This window comes from Balaenoptera musculus, chromosome 17, assembly GCF_009873245.2.
Source record: "Balaenoptera musculus isolate JJ_BM4_2016_0621 chromosome 17, mBalMus1.pri.v3, whole genome shotgun sequence".
Lineage (NCBI taxonomy): Eukaryota > Metazoa > Chordata > Mammalia > Artiodactyla > Balaenopteridae > Balaenoptera > Balaenoptera musculus.
Genome location: NC_045801.1, coordinates 52,748,117 through 52,774,980, shown reverse-complemented (window position 1 = coordinate 52,774,980; position 26,864 = coordinate 52,748,117). Strand labels below are relative to the sequence as shown.

Here is a 26,864-nt window from a genome sequence, read left to right as displayed (position 1 = left end):
CCTGTCTTGCTAGTTGTTTGGCATGGGCTGTCCAGCACTGGAGGTTTCTGGCCATTGAGTGGAGCTGGGTTTTAGCATTGAGACGGACATGTCTGGGAGAACTCTTGCCAGTTGATATTACATGGGGCTGTGAGGTCTCTCATGGTCCAATGTCCTGAATTCGGCTATCCCACCTCAGAGGCTCAGCCCTGACACCAGGCCAGAGCACAAAGACCCTGTCAGCCACCTGGCTCAGAAGAAGAGGGAGAAAAAAAGAAAGAAAACATAAATAAATTTTAAAAATAAAATAAAATAATTAAAATAAAAATATTATTAAAGTAAAAAAAAATTTATAATGTAATAAAAAAATAAAAGAGAGCAACCAAACCAATAAACAAATCCACCAGTGATATCAAGCACTAAAACTATTCTAAGATAAACATAAAAATCTGAAACATCAGTCGCATACAACAAACCCCAAGTCTACACTTCCTCCCAAAGTCCACCACCTCAATTTTGAGATGATTCATTGTCTATTCAAGTATTCCACAGATGCCGGGTACATCAAGTTTATTGTGGGGATTTAACCAACTGTTCCTGAGGCTGCTCAGAGAAATTTCCCTTTTTCTTCTTTGTTCACACAGCTCCTGGTGTTCAGCTTTGGTTTTGGCCCCACCTCTGCATGTAGGTCACCTGAGGGCGTCTGTTCCCCACCCAGACAGGAGGGGGTTAAAATAGGGGCTGATTCGGGGGCTCTAGCTCACTCAGGCTGGGAGGAGGGAGGGGTACAGAATGCGGGAAGAGCCTGCAGCGGCAGAGGCCAGCATGATGTTGCAACAGCCTGAGGCACGCTTTATGTTCTCCTGGGGAAGTTGTCCCTGGATCACGGGACCCTGGAAGTGGCGTGCTACACAGGCCGCCGGTTGGGGGGAGGTGTGGATAGTGACCTGTGCTTGCACACAGGATTCTTGGTGGCTGCAGCAGCTACGTTAGCGTTTCATACCCGTCTCTGGTGTCCGTGGTGACAGCCGTGGCTTGTGCCTGTCTCTTGAGCTCGTTTAGGCGGTGATCTGAACCTCCTCTCCTTTCTCACCCCAAAACAATGGTCTCTTGCCTCTTAAGCAGTTCCAGACTCTTTCCCGGACTCCCTTCCGTTTCGCTGTGGTGCTAACCCCTTCAGGCTGTTTTCACGCGCCAACCCTAGTCCTCTCCTTGGGATCCGACCTCCGAAGTCCGAGCAGACAAGCCTCTCAGGCTGGTGTGTGCTGGTCGGCACAGATCCTCTGTATGGGAATCTCTCTGCTTTGCTCTCTGCACCCCTATTGCTGTGCTCTCCTCCGTGGCTCTGAAGCTTCCCCACCGCCACCTCCAGTCTCTGCCAGTGAAGGGGCTTCCTAGTGTGTGGAAACTTTTCCTCCCTCACAGCTCCCTCCCAGAAGAGCAGGTCCCATCCCTATTCTTTTGTCTCTGTTTTTTTTTTTTTTTTTTCTTTTGTCTTACCCAGGTACGTGGGGCGTTACTTGCCTCTTGGGAAGTCTGAGGTCTTCTGCCAGCGTTCAGTAGTTGTTCTGGAGGAGTTGTTCCACATGTAGATGTATTTCTGATGTATTTGTGGGGAGAAAGTTGATCTCCATGTCTTACTACTCCACCATCTTGAAGCACCCCTCCTCATGATTTTAATATAGAGATGAAGCATCAATCAGAGAAACAATGTTAATATCCAGCCAAATATCATTAAACATCCCATTTCATCTGTTATTTTGGCCTAATTACATATTCTGCTTTTAGGTTTTTGGCCAGAGGGGTTAGAGAAGGCTCAATAGAGAATACTGAATTGAGTGTAGAAGGATATGTGGATTTGAAAAGAGAATAAGAGAGTCTCCTACTTTTCTGGGTGGAGAAGAGCAGAGGCTTTGCTTTCAGATTGCCTGGTATGGAATTCGTGTTCCACAACATACTAGCACTGTGGTCTTGAGGAAATCCTGCAATCCCTATATGCCTCTATTTTCTATCTGTAAAATGGAAATAATAGTACTGTATATCAAATAGTTTTTCATGGGAATTAAATTACTTATGCATAGCTTAGGCAAGTTTTGTCAAATAGTCAATGTCAGTGAAGTTTATTATTACTATTAGTTGTAGGAGTGGTACAGCAGAGAATAGCAGTTAAGAGTATGGGATATGAAACTGCTATAACTGGAATCCAGTAGTGTCTCGGCCATTTATTAGCTGTGTATTTTGGGACAACATACATTGTTTGTTGTGACTTAGTTTCCTCATCTATAAAATGGGAATGATAATCTTACCATCTTCTCCATAAAGTTTTTGTAGGGATTAAATGAGTTAATACATGTAAAGCTCTTAGAACAGTGTTATGAAAGTTATGAAAGTCTTAATAATAAGATATAATAATAATAATAACAGTTATTATTTTTATCTGAAGCAAAGATTTATCACTAATAATGTCAGTTAAGAAACTGAGAATATTATGATTAAGCAAAATGAAAGATAAAGATGGATAACAGGACAGTGAAAAGCTGTGGAGAATATTAAAGGGTTGGAATTTCATCCAGGGCTGAGGGAAAAGACTCTCAGCAAAGTGCTACCTGATCAAAATGATAGTTTAAGAAATTTAAATGGTGGTTGTATTCATGTGCTAAGTCTGCCATAACAAAGTACCACAATCTGGATGGCTTAAAGAACAGAAATCTATTTCCTCACGGTTCTAGAAGTTAGAAGTTGGAGATCAAGGTGTGGGTCATATTGGTTCCTTCAGAGGGCCTTGAGGGAAGGGTCTGTGTCAGCCCCCTCTCCTTGGCTTGTAGATGGTCATCTTCTCCCTGAGTCTTCACATCATCTGCCCTCTGTGTTTATGTTTCCAAATTTCCTCTTCTTATAAGGACACTAGTCATATTGGATTAGGGCTTACTGGATCTACTGACCTCCTTTTAACTTGATTACCTCTTTAACTGCCCTATGTCTAAATACAGTGACAGTTTGGAAGCTAGTGGGGCTAGAACCTTCATATATAAAATTTGAGGGAGGTACAGAATTCAGCCCACAACAAAAAATTATGTGCATATAAAGCCTAAACAAAATGTGGAGATCTTGGCATATCCTTCAGCTCTTTTCATTTTAATAACCAAGTTCTTGGATATTTTTTAGTTAAGTAATTAGCTGAGAATGAGATTCAGGCCCATTTAGCTCATCCTGGTAAACACACTGAATTTCTCAGAAACACATGGCTTCAGTGTCTGGATGTTGATGAGCACTTTGTATAAAAAGAGTAATAAGTCCCTGCTAAAATCACAACCTAATATTTAGATACACAGCAGCCCAACCAAAACAATTACAATGTGTTTATAATAAATAAATACATTTGTGAGCATCTGTGCTTGGCTTGTTCACTAGGGTTTAATGCGGCTCGTTAACATAACCAGATTTAAAAATACAGACAGAAAAGAAGGCAAATAAAAGCTTCAACAGAATCTTTATATCAACATAGCTTTTGAACATTTGAGATGGTTTTCTCAGTTTTACTGTAGAGCTTATGCTTTTCTTTGTACTCCACTAACAGTTCCAGAAAAGTGCTGATCATTCCACTGTGAGATTATAAAAGTTTGTGAGCATTAGGCCCAATCAATAAACCTTAACATTTCTTACTTCTGCTTCTTCCTCTTCTGCTCTTTTCCTAGGTCTGGTCCTAATAAGTAGTCCTTGACTACTCTAATAGTCTCTTAAAACTAGTTTTCTTGACTCTGTGCTCTCCCTTAATCTTGTTAATTACATGCCCAACTGCAGGATTATTCTAAACCAAATGCTTTGTCAATTCCTCACTCAGGATTCAAAATTACTACCATTTACTAAGTAAGAATCCAAAATCTTCAGTGTAGTCATCCAGGTATATCTGATCTGGTACTTCCATTCCCAGTTTTCCCCTTACTCTTCTCCTAGCTTAATGGAACACTTATTTAAATGTTTCGAAACTCATGTTCATGTACATCCATCTGAAAGCCCTTTCCTTTATCTCAAGAAATGTGTTATCAACGCATTATCTTCTTACATACAAATAAGCGTTATTAATGATTTTAATGTCATTCTTATGAAACAAGTTTGAACCCTTCTGTGCTACAAAGGTATTGTCTGTCCTCTAAAGCCAAACCAATTGTTCATCTTCTTATTAGGAGACTTAAGCCCTTCTGCTTAATTTTATAGCTATTTTTATGGACATCTAATCTCTCCATTTTAGATTACAAATGTATCCATCAAGTCACTTTTGCATTGCACAAAGTATATTCTTATTTATTTATGGAATGTGTGTCACCAATATTATTTTGGCTTTTTGCATTTTCTTTTTTGTTTTTTATACATTTCACAGTTGACTATGAACTACTTCTTTAGAAATGCTACTTAGTTATAGAATATCTTGAGTTAGTGAAACAAGGGGACAAATTCTGACCTACACTCCAGGGTCTAAAAGAAGCCAGGATGTTGATGCACATTTCCAAGCTCTTTAAGATTTGCTCCTTCCTTTACTTAGAAGATCTTGTTTCCTTGCTGAAATCCAAAGTATCCTTCCAGTCTTAGTTCAAGTCCCCATTTTTTCATGAATACTTTGGAAATACCATATGGAAATTAATTTTGCTTCTGTTTTTACTCACATAGGTAACATAATTTTAATTACTGCCAAACTGATGTTCCATAGATGAAATAGATGTGACCCCTAAGAAACAAATATTCTGTAGACAAAATAGACAGGATCTTTCATTTTCAAGATCTTACAGTCTGGTAGGGAAGACCAAAAAGTAACTTCAACATCAAGCAATAGACACATTTAACTTATTCCTCCATGATTTTACATATTTTATGTTCTTATGTATTATAATAAGTTGTTTACCTATTTTTTTTGGCTCCACTAATTGTAAACTCCATGAGAACAAGGAGGCAGGCTTGGGGCAAAAAAAATCAATCAAACAAACAAGCATAAACCACAGCTTTGGAATCAAGCAGCCCACTCTAAACTTGATTCTGTTGCGTCTTTGCTAGGCTACCTTAAACACATTACTTAACTTCTCTAACATTCACTCTTCTAATCCATAGAACAAATTTAATATTATATACTTTGTATGTTTATCTTAAGGGTTAAATGATATGGTATATGTGCAGCTGCTAGTGAAATGTTAGATGCATGGATGAATACAGTAGATGTTTAATGAATAGTTATTGAATAAAATAATACATTCATTCCCCATTTCATTTTCACTTTCAAAAAATGTACATAAATAATTGTAAAAATGTACATAGGCATAGGTACTATGAATGCATACACATGCACATATATGTAATTGCTTTTTCTAGAAAATTCCATCCATAGGGGTGGTAACTGCCGAATTATATTTACATATATAAATTGAGAATTACTTCAATTGCTTCACTTTTTTAGCAAAATTCTTTAAAGTCTGACTTTTGTTTTTTTAATTAATTGATATTGGAGTATAGTTGCTTTACAATGTTGTGTTAGTTTCTACTGTACAGCAAAATGAATCATATATACATATATCCCCTCTTTTTTGGATTTCCTTTCTATTTAGGTCACCATAGTGCATTAAGTAGAGTTCCCTGTGCTATACAATATGTTCTCATTAGTTGTCTATTTTATACATAGTATCAATAGTGTGTATATGTCAATCCCAATCTCCCAGTTCCTCCCACCCCCCCTCCAAAGTCTGACTTCTGAAAAATATTTACTAGGCTGGCAAATTAGCTTCTTCTGCATATTAGTTTATAGTCGGAAGACCTAAGCTTGAACCTGAACTCCACCTGTTCTGATTACTACATTACACAAAATCATAAATTATAGGGCTTTGAGAATGTCATGTAAATTGTCAGATTCTCAGGTTTCTTATTGATGAAATAGTGTATATAAAAGTGATTAATAAATTTAAGTTCTATGCAAATTATATTTTTTGATATTTATATAATTTATCAAAGGCTGGGGGGAAATTAAAAGAGTAACATAAATTAACGTGAATTATTGTTAAAGGTCACATGATTACAAACATTTTAAAGTTTTCTTAATACTTCATAGGAAACACAGTGTTGGTGAGGGAGGGTATATAATTATTTAGACCAGGGCTTCCAAGGCTTTGTATTTGTTTGATCATATAATTCTTTGGTGTGGTGTTGGGGGCTAACCTGTACACTGTAGGACAATTTAGCAGACCAGATGCCCACTAGTTGCCAGTAACACCACCCTCTCCAAGTCGTGGCAATCAAAAATGTATCCAGACATTGTAAAATGTCCCCTGCAGGGCAATATTACCCTTTGTTAAGAACCACTGATCTAGACAGTTAGCTTAAGAGTCTTCATTTGTCCCTCGATAGACTTACCCCACAGGTGATTAAAATAAATTGAAATATTTTTCACCACATAAATCAGAGAAGCACACATTTTTTGATATAGGCAAATGGTGTCATTCTGTGTGCCTAATTTCCTTTTTGGATTGTATCTCATGTGACAGCAAAAGGCACAGACATCATTTTGTTGACTGTTATCAAAACACAGTAACATTTATCACCAAATCAATGAATTATTTAGACAGAGCAGGTCTGAAATGATTTAAGGTGGCTTTTTTTTTTTTCTAACTAAAAACTACAGTGATAGTTTAAGAAAAATATTTGATTATCTGTATGATATAACCTGGCTCCTAGTTTCTCTAGAGTCTAAAAACAAGCTAAAGGAATCTATCCTAGGAACTTTGTTAGTTGTTTTTCAATTTATCATTTTGCTGATCTTGAAGAATAATTCTAAATTCAAGTCTGGTAATCATCCATACAAAAATAAACTATTGTACTCAACCGGACAACTAAAGATTTTTATGACAGTATGGTTTATTTTGTCTATAATTTTTTGCAATTTTTCTTTTGTTGAACTTATCTAGAGGAAAGAGTAAAAGACATTTTCTTTTGAAGGTAATATTACTAATGTCTTCTAAAACACCAATATGTGTGTATACTCAACTACGAGGGCAAACTCTTCCTCTATATTAACTTGAAATACCATCTCTCTAACTGGTTACTGCCAAATTTATTTTTGTACCTTTGATTACTCCCATAAACTCCAGGCTTATATACCCAACTGCTTACTTATCACTTGTCTTTGGACTCAAATAGGCATCTCACAATCAAGTCTAAACTGGCCCTCTGATCTTCCCCCTCAACCTGAATTTCTACAAGTCTTCCTTATCCCAGCAAATGGCAAGTCTACCCTTCCAGTTACTCAGACCCCAAATTATGGAGTTCTCTTTGACTCCCCTCTTTCACCTATACTTTACTTCTAACCATCCGCAGATTATTTCCCCTCCACCTTTAGAATATATGCAGAATTCATTTACTTCTCACAACCTGACTGCTAATACCTTGGTCTGATGCAATATCCTGCCATCTCTCCCTTGAACTATAATCCACAGGCTTCTTAGTGATCTCACTGATTCCACCCTTGCCCTTCTGCAGTCTTTTCACAACACGAAGTCAGAATGATGCTCGTCAGGTAAATCAGTGACACCTACATGACTCAGAGTAAAAGCCACAGTGTTACTCTGGCCAAAAAGACTCTGTACAATATTCTCCATGTGTTTTTCCCCTTCTCAAGTCCCCGCCTTACCTCCTGACTGTTCATACTCTTCTCCCACTTGCTCTTTCCACTCCAGCCACGTTGGCCACTTTGCTGTCCCTTACACACCTCAAGTACACACTTGTCTCTGGCCTTTGCGTTTATCGTTCCTCTGCCTCATATTTCCCCCATCCCAACATCCCTAGACATTCCAATGACTTGCTTTCTCCCCTTACTGAAACTTTTCCCCCAATGTCACCTTATTAGTGGAGCTTTCCCTGACCGCCCTGTATAAAATAACAAAACCCATTCCCTAGCCAAGCATTCCCTAACTTCTTTTCTTCATTATTTTTTTTCCCCATCTGGAGGTGTATATTTCACTGTAGTTTGAAACAGTGTAGTTTGTAGTTTAAGATAATATAATTATCAAATGATACATATTGTTACACTACTATTAACTAGACTTAGCTATATCTGTGTTTTTTTCATTATGTTAAATGTATACTTGTAAAGAAAATTGCTGCAAGCCTCTTTCTCTCTCTCCCAGATATAGATATAGATATAGATATAGATATAGATATAGATATAGATATATAGATGATTGTTTATCATCTTCTTCCACACCTAGGCGGGAGTTCCACAATTTCAGGGACTTTTATCCCTCTTGCTAACTAATACATCCCCAGCTCCTGGCAAGGAGCCTGAAAATACTGGGTCTCCATAAATATTGTTGAGTGAATATGTTAGACATTTGAGTTAAAAAATGAGAGCAGTTTAAAAAAAAAAAATGAGAGTAGTTCCTGCTCTTGTCATGGAGAGAGACATTTAAAGAAATGATCATGCAAAGAATCATATGAAAGAAGTATGGCTGGGAAGAGGATGAGATTGTTGAAGAAGATGATCGAAAGTTGAGGATGACTTTACAATGTAGGTAGCATTTGAGCTGAATATTTAAGTATTAAATGGCACTTACTAGGTGAGGAAGATGAGAGTGTAAGACAGGTCAATAAAAACAACAGAAACAAAGGTATGGATGTCTGAAAACACAAGACATATTCAAGAGACACTGAACAGGTGTGACTAGGTAGAGACTAAGATAATTAGAAAAGCAAGAAGAAGATGAGGCAAGAGATGGTAAGTGGGAGCTGGCTAGGAAATAAAGCAATTTTCTCAAATTCTAAAATTCATAACTTTTAAATTGCAGGATTCATAATCTTCAGTAATTAGATTTCATTTTCCCAAGCTTCTAGCTTGTCTATATTAGGGGAAAATTGCATAACAACAAGTTGATTTAAAGTATTCGTTATTATTCTTAGAAAAAGAAATACTCCTGACTCGCACTAATACTCTACATAAATACAAATAATGGTATTATATCCTCTGCCAATGTGTCTTAAAAAATGAAGATTATGGATTTAGAGTACTAGGTGGAATTGGGAAAAGGGTTGTTACCACAGGCATGGGTTACTTTCGTATTCTTTTCTCATAGTGCTTCTGGAGAAAAGGCATATTTCCATGCTAATTTTCTTTTTGCACTTCCTCTTTGCTTATCTATCTCCCCATTAGACAGGCAACTCAAAAGTAGTGCCCAGCACATACACAAAGCTTTTAATAAAATTTGTTGGTCTGTTTGAAGTTGGTGTGCAGTGTAACCATATCTACATACACATACCTACAAATTTTCTGGTATTTGGTAATTCTTACTGTGTTTAATACACTGAACTAAGTTCTGTTAAGAATGCAAGTTCTATTAAGGAAGGAAGGAAGGAGAGGGAGGGAAAGAGGGAGGGAGGGAGAGAAAGTGGAAAGAAGTAATTGGATGCCCTCTCTTCATTCAAAAAATTTGGTTGTAGAGAGCCTATGATGGGATAAATCCATTAATAGGTCTTGCTTTAGACAACCATCCAATATTCCTTCTTTTTAAAAAGTTGTATCATCAGAAATCTGAATAATTTACCCAGGAATCTGAATAATTTTTCGTGAATCTGGTATATGATGAGAAGACAAAAAGTTTTCATTAGGTACCAATTTGATATAGGATCTCTTCTTAAACCTGTTAATATCATTTTTTTAATTAAGGAGGACAGACTTCACAGCCTAGGACTTCATGGTAAGCATCAGGAGCCTCATCAATCAACAAGAGGAGAAGGAGCTTATTAAAACACAGAAAAGCGTGACTCCTAAAATTCTTCAATGCCTAATTAGGTCTTCACTCTCAAGAAGTTTGCAAGTTAATATGAAAAGTAGATATATAAAGGAAAAATCAACTAGCAATATGTGTCTAGCAGTAAATGTGAGATGCTGTTAAATAGATTACAGATAAGAGATACACCCTCCAGTGGGTTAAACGAAGAAGGATTAATAGGTGAGGCAAGACTAAAACTAAGCTCCAAAAGGCAGGTAGACATATTTGGGGAGAGAAAGAGTCTTTGCTGGAATAGGCATGTAAATAATAATAATAATAGCTTCTGCTTCTACCGTGTATTTTGCCTGGTGATATTCTGATCATGGTGCTAAAGTGCTTTATGTTCATTATCTCATTAAATTCTTATAACAAACCTTTAGGGTAAAGGATGGAAGTTAAAGGTAAGGAACCTGAATCTTAGTGATTACAAGTGACTCTCCAATGGACATAGATGAAAACTACAGTCTATCTTGTTCCATATACTATTAGATTAAGCATTAAGCTGTTCTGTTCAAGTGAAGAGTTTGCTTTAATAAGAAATAGAATATACACCTGGAAATATACTTTGGAGCAGACCCTAAATACCAGTTTAAAGAGTTGGTGCATGTGTGCTTTTGGTCTTTTTCCTATAGAAATGGGGACATTCTGGAAGTTTTCAGTAGGGAGGATTTACGACTTTTATATATATTACTCTGAGTTCACTATGTAAGAGGCCGGGTGAACTAAAAGCAGAAGCCCGATTCAGAGTGCAGTGGAAATGGATAGGAAAAGAAAGATGTAAAAAGAAAAGAAAAGAAAATGGACAGGGATGTTTTACACCTAAGACTCTCCTTAACTCTGAACTGACTTTAATTTTCAAAAAAATATCAGGAATCCAAGTTGCAAAGATTTTTAAAATTCTAGGTTTGGAGATCTATAGTTGTAAAATATACATCTATTTTGATAGAGTAAGTAAAAACAGATAGGAGCTTAATCCATGGTGCAGTGGAAAAATTGTTAACAGGAGCCCCCCAAAAGTAGAAAAAGTCAGAAAAGATTGGAAAGAGAAGTATATCAGACACAGAGGTGGCTCATCCCAGCAATATCATCTGGAAACCAGACACAACAGCACAAAACCATATTCCATCTATAGATAATGAATACAACTGAAGGAGGGAGCAACAGGGCTATAACCAACTAGGCCAGGTGAGCGGGCACCCTTCTTCCAAGGAGAGCACTGAATGCAGTAAAGAAACAACTTTCACAATTGCTCAAAAAGCAAGACTATTTCTAAGCCTTGTTTTGCAGGACCATGATGAGTATTTGCTGCTAGCCATTCCAAGATTGGAGCTGGGCAGTTTGCACAGGGCTGGAGATTGATTCAACATTCCCTAGGAGGGACCAGGAAAGAGCAGATAGGATGTCTGGATTACATCCTTAGCTGTATCTAAGCTTGAATCGCATTAACTAAGTAGCCCCAAATTTTATAATGATATCGCTCTGATCTTAAAAGACATTTCTACAGTGTTAGACATGAGTCTTAATATAGTTTCTACTAAATAGGGTATTAGTGATTTGTTTAGTTACGTTTTTTAAGGAGATAATTAGTCAACCTCATTTCTGGGCTGAGGAGTGACTTCATTTACTAAAAAATATATCCTATTTGTTTCCACCCGCAGTCCCATTTCTCCTGCACTGAAATCTAATGTTTTAAGATAAAATATTTTCTATTAAATTTGATAGGTTTAAGTAAAACTACATGACATGCTTCCATCAAAGGAAATGAAAATCATTCTTCAAAGCTGAATCAATTTGCAATTGTGACAGATGATGTTTCAAATTTAGCTGTGATTCAACAATGACACTTTGATGTCTTAGAAATAATTGCCATAGGAGCAATTTTCTATTTTAAACTGTGTTCCACTTTCAGTCTGGTTCTTCATAATAGGAACTCTCTACGGGATCGCTTATTCTTGTAGTTTTTATTTTGCAAACTATTTTGTATCATAAATAAAAGCTGCTTGTTATGAAAAATTTCTGATTTTATAATAGAAAATGTTTTTTCATGTTTATATTGGAAAAAAATCTATTCTTCCTTTGAGCAATTAGTGTATATTGATACATAATTTATCATATAGATTATATCATATGTCTTAGTTGACAACAAGCTCTATTTCAAGCAAACATATATTGCCTTTAGTTTTTAACTACTTATAAAAAATTTCTCAAGACTAAAGAATCAATCAAACTAAACACTCAATTTCTTCAGGAATATCCAAGCCAAGTTTATTATAAACTTGAAAGGAAAAGTGACAGAAAAGAATAATAGACTGAAATCAAGATCTTTACCCCAGATATTGAAGCATAGCTCTCTGCTGAGGCATGGATACCCAAAAACTCACCTAATGAAAGCTCATAGACAGGTTTAGCTCTTCTAGATTTATAGCTTTAAAAATCTTTGATCTCATTATTGAGGGTTCATGACAAAGTTTCCAGTAATTCTCAAAGAAATGGGAAAATAAGAACAGTGCAGTGCAATTTTCATAAACATAAACATACTTCATTGAAAGGATTGTCCTTAAAATAGGAAACTGACCTTTTCTTATCATTGATAGTAGGATGTTTGTTGTGTTTAACATCCTTATTTGCCAAATTAAAAGTAGTCAATCTTGTGTTAGTCCCATTTTTAGATAGTCCCATTAAACACTCAAAATCTGGAAAAGGAACCACAACTGTAGAAAATATCAGTGGAGACTTCAGTCAATTTCCTTTCCTTCCAGTCCCAGGGCTTAAAAAGAGGCACACACAACCCATTGCTGCATTTTTTAATAAAGAAAGTAGCAAAAGTACAGCAAGTTGGAGAGAGTTCTCTAGCATTTAAGACACTTCTTTAGAGGACAAATGTTATGTCTTGGTTTCAATCAATCACTAAGGACCTGGATTAAAAATATCACTAAAATATACATTACAACATAGTCCTCAAAGCAGTATCATAGTTCTCAAAGCATACCTGTCATGATTTAATCATTCCTCAATCTGAATCCATCTTACAGTACAGATTTACTCTACCATTTGCACTGAATTTAGTATCTTTAGTTAGTGTATAAAACATTTCTAGATTCCTCTATCCCATTGCATAACTTTCAGTGAAAAGATTTAGTATCAAATGTTCACATCGCTGAGAATCACTGCTTGTAATTGGCAAAGTCATCCAGTATTGCAACATCACTGGAAGCAATAAGAAACAGATAAGATTGAAAAGTATCCTATGTGATGTGACACAGTCCTGAGAAAACATGGGGTGTCTGTGAGTTGTGCTCTAAGTGGGTCGTGGTGCAATTGACGTTCTGTTGCATTCTATCCCTTTTCCCCTTTCCAGTGAAATCAGATGAATTACAGACAATCAAGAAAGAATTAACCCAGATCAAAACTAAAATTGACTCCTTGCTAGGGCGCCTGGAGAAGATTGAGAAGCAGCAGAAGGCGGAGACAGGTAAGTGAAAAAGATCTGTGGCCACAGACATGTCAGAATTAAACCATTGAAACAGTGTCAATCACGGAGACAGCGCAGGCCCAGGGGGATATTGGCTAAGTTTAATAGAGTTTAGTACAGTTACATGAATACAGTCTTTAAGCTTAGACTTGCAATGATGGAATCTGATTTTTAACTTTTTAGAGAAGGTGAGCCAATTTGCCTAAAATTCATATTTTTAAAAAGAAGAGAAGAAAGGAAAAGTGTTTTGATGCTAATAATAAGTAACAGTTGGATCATAATTAAACGTTTACATCTCAATATCAAGTAACCTTTAAGAAAATTAAATCAATTAATGAAATGTTCTATTGGGCTAAAATTATATTGATATTTCATTAAATTAACTGCAGCAAAATTTAACAGATTTCAAAAACCATGATTATAAAGTCCCACTCTTGCATTGCTGCAACTCTGCAAAACTTCAGAACCCGTTTTCAGCATCTCAGTATCAATGGTATGCCTGGCCACCCAAGGCCACATCACCTGACTTAATTCTTTAACTGAATGTCCTCTCTCCTTTGAATTATCTGCCCTGACCCTCGTTCCATGCTAATAAAATTCTAATACCCTTTTATATGACCCAGCCTTGGCTGCAAACAATGTAGCTCTACCTGTATCTGTTTTATATGTTGAGATTCAACATAAGACTTCATTTGCTAAAAGGGCTTCACTTTTTCAAAAATAAACAATACAGTTTTGAAAACCATTGATCAAATCCAGCCTCTGCATTTTGCAGATGAGAAAACGAAGGTTCAAGGAGGTAAACTGATTTTTCCATAGCCACATAAATAGTTTGTGATAGACCTAGGTCTCAAACCCAGGTCTTGTGAGTTAAAGCACTGCCCATTCCAATGTTATAGGAACATTGGAACAATCTCAGGTTCCACCCAGGGGCTGGTCCCAGGATTTCCCTGAAGTGAGGCTACCTGGGTAACAACTAACTGATGAGAACCACTTGGGATCTAGGGCCACTGAGTTACAACAAAGAGGAACCTGCCTCTTTGTTGACTGGATCACTGGGGAGACGACTAGAGCTTACCTTCTGGTAATGAGGCATGCAGGGTTCAAGACTGAAAAGAAGCCAGCAGTGAGGTAGTGTTACAGCATAATGGGTGAAAGAAATATACTGTGGTTCAAATCCTCACAACTTCTTAGCCTCAGTTTTCTCATTTATAAAATGAGGACAGTAATGGCTACCTGGCAACGTGAGAAATGAGTAAAGTAGAGCATGTAAGTTGTATAGTACAGTAACTAACACAGAGTAAAGGCTCAATAATTGGTGCTATTTGGTCTTGTTAGTAACATAAACATATATAGGCAAACAAATACTTCCTACTACTATCATGCAGCCTATTTCTAAAACAATAAGCCATATACCTAACACATGGTAGATTCTCACTAACTTTTGGTAAGTTAATGTGGATTAGAAGTGGTAGATAAATAACAGATAAAATAGGCTCATTTTTATTAAAAATTTCTGTTATATTTTCTATTGAGAAAAAATATGCTGCCTACACTTCTTAATAGAGAAATTTAGATTTTAGAAAGTTTTTTATATGCTGTCTATGGCACTAATCTAAAGTGTTGCTGGAATTGAAATACCCTGTGATGTTGCTTAAATCAATATTTCCCTTTGAGGAACTTCTGTGAAATTCATTATTATGTAAAACAACCCTTACAGCAAAGGACTTTGATAACCAATTTGCACTTCAGTTTAAAGGATTATGGAGAACTCATTTAAATATAAATCACCTCAACGAGAAAAATGTGATCCTTATTCTATCATATTATAATTTCCAGTTTCCTGCAATGAATAATACCTTCCACATATCTTCTTAGAAGATCATCTATAAACGTGACACTAAAATTCAAAGCTTGCATTTTCTTTTCATGAAAGGCTGTCACCTTATTTTTGTACGTGTTTAAACTTTCTCAGTCATGAGACAGTTATTTTTAAAATGATAGGCTTAGGTCTTTGATATTTATGTCTTTCTTACTTGAACATGTCAGGAAGAAAATGGAATTATTTAATTTGTAATTTCAGTTTCGTAGTAATTGTCTCCTGAACAGTATTCATATTTATGGAGATAAGATGATCATTTTCTATATTTTCTTTATTAAAAGAAAGCAAGGCTGTATGGAGTCAATACTACATTATGGAAAGTTGAGAGAAATACATTAAAATTCTTTTTAAGTGCTCAATATTTCCTTATTAACTTTAAGGAGACACCCATTTTAATTTTTATTTGGTTGCAAGCCAATTATATGGTAGTTAATATTTATTCTTCACTATTGCTCTTTTATACATCTCTCATTCTTAGTTTACTCTTAGTCATTTGATGATGAAAGTTTCCAGCATAGAATAGTGGCAGGAAGGAGATGGAGGGTTACAAACAGGATAAAGCCACACAGCATGGAGATTGTCCTGAGTTCAAGTTTCATAGGATCACTTTTTTTCTTTTTCGTTTGAAGTGAATTCCTAAGCTATCAGGAATAATTGTAACGAGGTATAATGACATCATTTTGGATTCTCTGTACCTTAAATTACTGCTAATAGATGTTTGCATGGTATCCTATCTCTTCCTTTGATGTTGTAAACTTCCTCAGAACAAGGTCATGTTTTTCTCTAACTTTTCTGACTTTTCCAACACTATGTACTATGCACTGGACACGATTTAGCAGGTCATTTAACTTTTCTACGTCTCAAGCCCCTCAAATGTAAACTAGAGGAAGGGACTATGGCCTCAAGCATATATTCCAGCTTTTAAATTATGATTAGTATGAAGGGACTATGGTCTCAAACATATATTCCAGCTTCTAAATTATGATTAGTATGAAGCGACTATGGCCTCAAACATATATTCCAGCTTCTAAATTATGATTAGTATGAATCCACCCTGCATATGTTACTTTTTCCTATTTGGATAATTCAAATAGCATTACTTTGGGATATGGTGACTATAGATTATTGAAAACAACAAATAACACATATCAATTTAGCCTACAATTTTGCCTCATTCTTAGATAATTCTTTTAAAAGAGAATCATAAATTGCCATATATGAAGACCACAATTTATATGTGGTTTACACAGTGATGTAAAATGAACATAAAGGGTGAAAGGAGTGAGAAGAAAAACTAAAGACTGAGTATCATACAATGAGCAATGACATCTTTTAAAAAATCAAATTTCAGGCAAAGACTCTCTGATATGAAAAGGCAATTAGGCATTCTTTAATTCAACTTTATTCTCAGTGATGTGCTTCCTATATGACCAGCCAAACTCACTTGGACAATTCCAATGAGAATAGCCAACCTACCCTATCCATTAGACCTAACCACTAGAGAGGTCACACATCAGTCCCATCAGGATAAATTCATCCTGCCCATATGTTTGGTAAAAGATACAGAATTTTTTTAATAAATTAATGTTCAAGAATTAGAATATTACAGATAAATGTCAAGATATATAACTTCTTTTGAAAAGTTGGAATCTTTCAATACTGCTGCCATATTATACATGGCATGCACTTTTCAGTTTGCTAATACCTTTATCCAGCCAATTTACACATTTATGTTACTTGCTTGGTCCTTGATCATATTTGTGTCTAAGACTCCTATGGTAAGTAAGTTCTCCTTATACGGAGCCAAAATGGACTTTGCTTTCACTTGGTTCAGTTACTCTTTTTATGTCCCCTGAAATGAAGCTTAATATCTAATCCCTTGTGGATGTAACAGCCAATTAAATATATAAAAGAGCTGTAGTATTCTCACCCTTCCAAAGCTTTTGAATAGAGTCAATATAATTGGCCCATAGATGCTCAACTTAGCTTCATTCAAATCTTGGTCAAAGCATCTTTGACGCCTTCTTTTCTCTAGATAAATATCAGTAATTTCTTCAGCTGCTTCTCATGTCATTTAGTTTTGCATCTTGAACCATTGTCATCTCTCTTCTCTAGTCACTGTATAGTTTGTCAACTACAGAGTGTGGTACTCAGAATGGAAGACGTTGCTCCAGATATGATCTGACTGCTGCCACCTATAACGTGGCTACTAGTTCTGTCCTGAATACCTAACTGCTATCTTACACTTTGGATTAGATTGGTGATGTGTCTGGTTACAGATGTTGGACTGAACACGTGAATTGAGCTCTACTCCCTCCTGAATCTGCATTAAAATAATGACAGGTTTAAAAAATGAAAATCCCTAGGCATAAAGAAAATGGGAACAAAATTTTAGAAGCTAAACAGCAGATGGAGAAGTGTACCTGACTTATCGCATTCTAGAAATAAGTCCAGTTTTAACCACAGAACTCCCAAAAGGCTCAGAATCAAAGCCATTATAGTCCTCTGGAAAAGAGGGTATAAATGGCTGAAAGTCTGTTAAAGAAACAGATTCCTGTGTTACCATTCCCAACTGTCACTGGCCCACTAGAAGTCTTGAGAAGTTTCCTCTAAAAAAGCTAAAACAGCATATCTCAGGGCTAATAGAAAACAAACAAATTTGAGAGCAGTTAAAAACAGGGAGAAAAGCAGAAGTTTACACAATTACTACAGAAATTCCAAGCATTCTCCTCCCCTTCAGCTGCCAGACTACTGGCAGGACACTAGGAGAGGTTTCAGTTGGGAATATGAGCAGCTGAAGAGAAAGGATTTAAAGATGTTGGCATGGATGCCACCCAAAGAAATAGTCAGCAAGATCACCCTGCAGAAACGATATCCCCCTTATGCTTACAAAGCTTCCCATCCATATTTTAATACCCCACTCTTAATACAAAGAGACAAGGTTCACCAGATGGCAGAAAACATTTAATGTAAAAAGCAAATACCAAAAAAAGAAGAGAAAAATAATTAAAAATTGGAGGAAACAGATTGTGCAGGAAGAATAAAACTTCAAAAAAAAAAAAAAATCACTGATTAATACCCTCAGAGAGAAAGAGAAGGTATTTCATTCATGAAATAAGAACACAAGACTAAAACTCAGTATTTAAAGGGCAGATAAAAGAGCTTTTAGAAATTAACATACGATAGCACAAATAAACAGGATTGAAAGACAAAATTGGGGAAACTCTCCCAGACAATACAGAAGAAAATTCAGGTGGAAAATCGGAAGGGAAGGATATGAAAGTTACTGGATGACTATCTGAAAAACAGGGTTTCAGAAAGAAAGAGAAGGAGCATCCAAAAACAATTTTTGGGGGGGAAGAAATAACCAAAACTGAAGAACATAGTTAACCAGATTGAAAGGATCCACGGAGTACCTGAAACAGGGCATGAAAACAGATGTGCTTCAAAGCATAAAACTGTGATATTTCATAGCATGGGGGCAAAGAGAAGATCCTACAAGCTTCCAGAGAGAAAGAGAGGAAAAGAGAGAGAACAGTTTTTATATAAGGAAACAAATGAGAATGCCAATGGGCCTTTCAACAGCCACACTAAAAGCTAGAAAGCAATGAAAACATCCTCTTGCAACCTACAATTCTATACCTAATTCCCAAACTATTAAAAAGTGAGGGTAGATTGAAGATATTTTCAGATGTACAAGGCTTAAAAAACTTACCTCCAATTCACCGTTTCTCTGACAATTACTGAAGATATACTTCACCAAAACAAGGAGTTAAACCAAGAAACAGAATAACATGACTTTCCCAAAGCAGGGAATCCAAGGGCAAAGGGAATCCTCAGGATAATGATAATGAAGATTCTAGCATATGAGCTGTGAAAGAGACCTGGAAAGTAATGAGTACAGATCAGACCTGTTCAAAGGTTCTGGGAGAGACTTTTTCAAGAAGATGAAATGTATTCAGTGGCTAATAGTTGGGGAAGTGAATTGGTTGAGATGAGATTTACACATCTGGTTGAGGGACAGGTAAGTTTGTTTAAGCATATAGAAAGGAGTACATGTACTTAGTACAAGTACCAAGTTTAAAACAAACAACCTAAGACAATTTTTAATTCCAAAGAAAGTCAAATATTGTTTGGAAAAGAACAAATTATTCATTATATACAAACAACTTAGCTGCCCAATGCATTTACATTTTTTAATTTATGTAAAAACTGAAAACTGATCTAATACAATTTACAATATAACTCTTGAGGGAGATGGGAAGTAAGTGGGGATGGGAAGTAAGCTGAATCCTCAGCTTTCCAAGGGTGATGTTAATAGATAGCATATAAAACTAATCAAGAAGTAGCAATATAAACATGCTATTTAGAAATATGAGGACACATATTTAAAAGAATCAGCTAAGTGAGTATAAAGCTCTTAAAGAGCTGGAAATGGTAAGCAAATGGGAAGAGAAGACTACTGTTTTCATTAACAAGTCTTGTAGAAATATTTAACTACAAAAATTAAATGTTTTAAAGAAGCTCAATTTACGGGGGAAAAAAAGAGATTGAGTTGCCTCTAGCAAATGGATCAAAACTTTTCCAGCTGCTTCCTAGAGAGCTCCAGTGGCCATCCCTCAGGTAAGTGTCACTGGACACTTGTTAAAAATGGCAAGGAAGACTTCATTCAAGACTATTGTAATAGGGGTCAAAACTATTGCAATAGGGGATGGAAATTGAACTCAGCTCTACCAAAACAAAAGGTAGGAGGGTTTTTAAATGCAAGAGTGAGCTGACTGAAAAGTATTAGAGGATGTTAGTAGGGAGGTTGATCAATATGATGAGGCCATCCATGTTTGCTGATTGACTCCATGGAAGTTAGGCTCCTACTGGCCCACAGAGACTGGGAGCCAGGAGTCCTATCTTTCTCTGATGATTACATTTCAAAGGGAGAGCCTCCAGGTCTTGAAAAGACATGCCTGGGTTATAAAAGATGTACAACTCAAAGGGGCATAGAAAGAATTTACAAGTGCAAGATTTCTAAAGTAAATGATGTAAGAAAAAGGAGGTCAGGGCCCATAATCAGAATGGAGTCTGTCAAAAGTGCAATCAAGCTGAGGGGAATGTTAAAGCTTTCTTAATAACAACTCAATCATAGTCTTTAAAAATTAAACTCTTTCTCCTCTAAATATACTCTTCTCTCTGCACCCTGCCTCTGTCACATCACCATTACATAAATCCTGTCAATCACATTGCCAACCTCGATATCATCTTCTATTACTATTATAGCCAGTATTGCAAAATCTGGCTTTTGGCATCTTTTTACTCCATCCCTTCTATTTTCTCAATGGTACTGCTGATACCCAAGCCCGCTCACTTGCTCTCTTGCAGTCACCTTTTTTTTTTTTTTAAGAACTTTTAGCTGTTATCTACACTTCTAGTTCCTCCCTAATTCATCTTCCTTGGTGCAAATAGATTTACACTACTAAAATATCCAAGGCCCCAGACTTGGGAATCAAACAGAACTAGGTTCACATCCTACTAGAGACCTAGTCCCAGAACTTACTACCTGCATAAAATTTGGAAAGGTCATTATAAAATTTATAAAATGGGTAAAATAATATCTATTCCTTAAAATTATTGTAAGATTTAAATAAACACAATATCTCAGTAATTTTTTTAAGTGATTTATATTGAATCTATGGTCACCTCAACTATCGAGAATACTTCTTGTGAACAACTTTGAGGTCATTTTCACCAGGAATGTACTTATGTAACTGGTATTTTAATCTAAAAGCATTCCTCCTGCATACCTTTCCTAATGCTCATTTATGTCATTGTTAGTGACACCAGCCATAATAAGTGCATCTTTCTAAATGGCATTTACTGGAATCATTGAGTTAAATTCATATTATACACAGGTATTGTAGAATTTTTTTAAAAATACAGTTTGTACTGCAATGTGAAAACAATAGTTTGAGGCTACTAGCTGGCTCTGATGAATAATGTGACTGTTTTTATATCAACATTCTTTCCAACCATCTGCTAAGTACAATACAGCTAGCAATTAGCTAGCAATTAAGCCAGCATGTCAAAAAACTTAATTGCCAACTCAACCAATTTTCAAAGTTATATTAATGATAATAGCTCTACAGCAAACTGAATTTAATAAAAATGCTTTGAACATAAATCCCAACAATTCTAACTTGCCTTCTAAATCATATATACATGTTGAAATAGAAATGAGAAGTACAGGGAAAAAAAATTTGAATATGAGGATTAAAATTTTATATCAAATTCTTTCCTTTCAGGGCTTTTTAAAGCCTGAGGCATTTTCCCTTAAACAGAAGTATTCACCTGTCACTTGCACTTCGTTTCCTTTGATAGTCATTGTTTAGTTTGAACATGTGCTTCTAACTAAGAAGATTTCTTCATTCTTGAATTTAAAATTGTCTGGTTCTTCCCTCCTACATGTTGATGGGAATGTAAGTTGGTGCAGCCACTGTGTAAAACAGTATGGAAGTTCTTCAGAAAACTAAAAATAGAATTAGCATATTATCCAGCAATCCCACTCCTTTGCATACATCAGACAAAACTATAATTCAAAAATATATATGCACCCCTATGTTCATAGCAGCACTATTTGCAATAGCCAAGACATGGAAACAACATAAATGTCCATCAACAGATGAATGGATAAAGAAGATGTGGTACATATATACAATGGAATACTACTCAGCCATTAAAAGGAATGAAATAATGCCATTTGCAGCAACATGGGTGCAACTAGAGATTCTCATACTAAGTGAAGTAAGTCAAAGAGAAAGATAAATACCATATGATATCATTTATACATGGAATCTAAAATATGACACAAATGAACCTGTCTAGGAAATGGAAACAGAATCATGGACATAGAGAACAGCCTGGTGGTTGCCAAGGGAGCGGGGTTTGGGGGAGGGATGGAGTGGGAGGCTGGAGTTACCAGATGTAGGTTTTTATATATAGGATGGATAAACCACAAGGTCCTACTGTATAACACAGAGAACTATGCTCAATAACCTATGATAAACCATAACGGAAAAGAATAGTTACAAATAGAATGTATATATAATTGAATATTTTTGCTGCACAGAAGTAATTAGCACAACATTGTAAACCAACTATACTTCAGTAAAAATAATTTTTAATTTAAAAAAATTAAAACCTCAAAAAAAAAAAAAATTATCTGGCTCCTGAAGAGATTCAAAACACTCCCTTGGTATGTGAAATTAGGCTTTTTTTTCTAGAGATATATTAGAAAGCAGCCCAGGCTATGGAGTTAGATAACCTTAGGTGGTAATTTCAACTCTTGTATATAGTAACTGTGGGCACCTTACTGAATATATGTATGCCTCAATTTTTCCTTCTGGAAAAATGATAAATAAGCCTGCCCTTCAGGATATTTCAAGGCCTAAAGGTAATGAATGTCCCATAGTCAGCACTTTGTAAACACTTACTAATTTGCAGCCAAAATAAACTTTTTTCTGTTGAAATTCATAATTTATATAATATTAGAGATATCTTTTAGGCACAAACTGCTAACTTTTTGGTTCCTGATATATTCTTTTAAAAATCTAAAACTAACTCACTTTTCTCACAAAGAAATGTTGTGGTTGTCCTTCACTCTGACTTAAAAAGTCAACAAAGACTCAAAAAAATGCCAGTGTTCAAAGGCAGCCCTCCTCCCGCAAGCACTTGAAGACTTCATAGTTTACTTTTCTCCTGGAGACTTGTCAGTTATAAACATGAGCAATTTTCCTCTCAGAAATTCTCATACCCCACGATTGATTTTGCCTTAGTGGTGTGGGGCTCTTGTGTAGAATGTTTCAAGGAGGTTTCTTTTAGGTTCTTTGAATTTGTATTTTTGCTACCATGGTGCCAAATTCAAAAATCACTGTGACTCTATATAAAGATTTGATACCCAGACATTTATTTTCACTTTTTAGTTCCACAAAAATTCATGAATATATTCAACAAATATTTAATTTACATGTAATCCTCTGAGCCACCAGGGATACAAAAACGTATAAAAAGGTTTCTGCCCCAAAAAAGCTTCAGTAGTAGAGACATAAATGCATGCACGCGTGTGTGCGCACACATGCACACACACACTCACAATAAAAAGTAAAAGTGAGAAGTAGAAAAAGAATTATGCAGATAAGGAGACTGTTATGAAGTTAAGAATAAACTAAAAAACTAACAACTACTAATAAACTACTCATTTCTAATAGAAGTAGAATTAGATAATTATTCATAAAAATAGAACAAGTTGCTTTGTTTCTTTCTATTTCAACAAGATAATAACTGGATCAAAACTGCTTGGTAAACTGTGAACCAACAGTTTTATAAACAAGATATGCTTTCATGTGTGATTTTTTTCATGAACCCTATAACTGCTTATTGATTATAACATTTCCCATTGAGATAATGACAAAAATCTATGGTGGCCACATTACTAAAGCACAGACTGATTGTATTTCTGTTAAACTCCTATGAATCAATTGCCATTATAATTAAGCTTTTTTTCTCAACCCAGATAATGTCTTCCATGCATCTAGCTTTCAAATTAATGAATGGATGAATGAGGATGTTATAGGATGTTTTTGCAATGAACTATATTAATACACAACTGCCTTTGAAATAGGTCATCAGAGGAATTACAGGTATGTTGTATATTAATACACAAAACAGAGTAACTTAAAACACTATGTCTGTCTAAACAGAAATTAAGGGACCAGGTCAAAGCCAAAATTGTCTTTGTAATATATGATTCTTAATGATCAGTAGTGATGAATTATTTTGATATGGACAACTTATCTGTAGCAATCAAGTAATCAATATAGATTCAACTCAAGAACTATTTTGAACCTCTTAAGAGAACATGTTTGTGTGCCCTTTATAGTTTAAAAAACGCATTCACCTCTTTTTCCTCATTTGAGCATACTGTAGCCTTCTGAAAGATGTCATCTTTATGCTCATTTTTTAGAAAAGAAAATTACGGTTAATAGAACTAGTAATTAACAAAAGTGTGGATCTCAAATCCTATATTCTCTCTAATACCTTATCTCTTCTCTGTATAAGGCATTCAATGAGGGGTACAGAGAACATCAAAATATTTCTTGATAACTGACTAGTATTGCACTTTTCACTTTATCAAAGATTGATATCTTCATTATCCCCTTAGAGTGTGATAATGACCTTTTGAGGCAATAGCTCAAGTTTCAAGAAAGCTTAAACACTAATGAGAAAAGGAGAAGACAACAACAGAACTATCTGATCCACGTTTTGGTTGATCAAAGGAGGAGGGGTTGTATTCAACTAAGAAGATCAGGAAAGTCAACTTTGATTCCAAAGATAACTGAAGCAAATTGTTACACAAAGCCAAATGAGGACTACACAACTCCGAGATCTGGTCCTACATACATTCTCTGAAAATCCATTACACTTTTAGGACCAGAGATTTTCTAGAGAAAAAAAAAAAAAGAAACAATATAACTTTCAACATCAAAAAGTGACGGTTCTTAGAGAACATATATTTCTGAAGTCATTAGAGAAGAAATAGATATGCCAGACCAAATGAATTTCCAATACAATGTGAATTTTAACCAGAAGCCCATTTGTGTGTTATAACAAAAGAATAAACACAATGACTTAAAATTGAGAAAGTTTGACTTTAGGAGAAGTTGTAATATTAGGGACTTTTTTAATAGAATAATAATTATCCAATCCCAGACCTTCATTCCTTTTTCTTTCTTAAAATACCAACACCAGGACTTGGGAGCATTTGAATCACCAACGTAGTGACCCAGAGTGGCTAGAAGTGAGGGGGTCCGGTGATAAGTACAAAAACCTCTTTTAGGAGAAAGAGTGGAAGATCAAACTAGAGTAGCCAAATCCATGTGTCTTCCAGGATCAGTGATACAGAGGCAACAGGGTGGAGCATAAGCCATGATTAATATCAAAGGATTCCAAACTTTTCAGTGCTCTCACTAGTCTGCCCATCACAGCTTTTTTTTAAATTAAAATATAGTTGATTTACAATATTGTGTTAGTTTCAGGTGTACAGCAAAGAACAGAAAAAAAGTGGTCTCGAACTGAACCCTGAACCCGCAATATCTCCTTGGAGTTATGCCTGTATTTATATAAGTAACTATTATTACAATTTTAAACAATTTATAGGAGAGAATATCTGTTTACTTATACATAATGTTTATCCATTTATTGATTTACATATTAGTTATGTTTGAAAAGATTTGTGCTGAGTCAAAATGTATATAACAATGCTTATTTTCCTTTTAACTCACATTACGAAAAAGACCAAGAATGAATACCCCAAAATATTTTGGCTCTATAAACTATCCTTATTGCTGTAAAATATAAATAAATAAACTCGAAGTGCAACATCTTTTAAAACTCGAATAATGGGATAATCATCTGATAAAATAATAATAATCAAAATGAGTGTGAAAAGCACATAGCTTTTGACATAGTCATGTACACATGGGAATAAGAGAAGGAGGTACATAAGATAATCTCATTTATTCAATACCCAGTGCTTCTTGGTATTTTCACAAGAGAAGAAAACCAACCACTAGGGGAAATAATTATTATGTTGTCAGCATAATTCCCATTTGGGCAAATTTCTGTGAACGAAATGCACACACCCTGGCATTAGAGGGAATTCTGTTAATGTAGAATGTAGCTTCATTTGTTGAGCACTTACTATTTGCAAATCACTAAACTAAACACTTTGATTTACTACTCTAGGCCCTGAAAGTTAAAATCTATCTATCCTAATTGTGTGGATGAGAAAACTGAGGCACAAGGAGGGTTTATCATTTCAGCATCGCAAAGCTTGTAAATGATGAAGCTCGACATTGAACGCAGGCTCTCTTACACCAGAATTTTATTTTTAACCTTTGTGGTTAACCACATCTACCAACAGAATTTAGAGTAAAATATCAAAGGATTGTTCACATGGACATGTTGTTGACAGCCAACATATCTGCTTTTGTACTTTTTTCCTCAGTGAGTTTTTGTCTTCTTCACTTAGGTTTGAACTTGTCAGTGAGAGATTTCTTCATCTTCCTTCCTTGAGTGAACAAATTCTATGTTTTAGCTGATTTTCTTTTCTTTTTTTTTTTTTTTTTTTTTTGCTGTATTTTCTCCTTAGAGAGAACATCCTTATCAGAAAGGACTATATATAACCAGAAAGATCAATCTGTTTATGTAAATCTTTGTTCCTTTATATACAAGTACCATCTGCATTCCCCAATTTTTTGCTAATTCTGTTAAAAAATAATATGCTTACATGTAAATACACAGATATATGAACATAATTTACATGACTGAATAAATTCAACCTCAATGTAATATTACTTTATCTTCCTCACACACTTAATAGTACAGAGTTTACCCATTCATAGGCTGTTTTTTCATGGTTTATCCAAATGGCTCATGAGCAACCCAAAGTAGTAGTCATTTGCTTTTTCCCCCCCCACCAGAAGCTCAGAAGAAGCAATTGGAAGAGAGTATAGAGCTGATCCAAGATGAATGTGTGTCAGAGAATGCAGACCACTCTACAGAGGAGCCTGCTGAAGGAGGGCCAGATGCCGATGGAGAAGAGATGACTGATGGGATAGAGGAGGACTTCGATGAAGATGGGGGTCATGAGCTGGTAGGAACTAAACATTTGGTGTCCACACACCTT

The 26,864-nt window shown here is 35.6% G+C and overlaps 1 protein-coding gene across 5 annotated transcripts in view; it reads left to right on the top strand.

Moving 5' to 3' along the window:
* Positions 1-26,864, top strand: part of RALYL (RALY RNA binding protein like) — an 858,672-nt gene that overhangs the window by 762,644 nt on the left and 69,164 nt on the right. For 4 of the 5 annotated variants that reach the window (XM_036829779.1, XM_036829782.1, XM_036829781.1 and 1 more), the window contains 2 exons: positions 13,135-13,248; positions 26,659-26,831. In XM_036829779.1, the coding sequence (XP_036685674.1) occupies positions 13,135-13,248; positions 26,659-26,831 (287 nt within the window). The remainder of the gene's footprint in view (positions 1-13,134; positions 13,249-26,658; positions 26,832-26,864) is intronic. The other variant, XM_036829780.1, reaches the window with a different exon arrangement.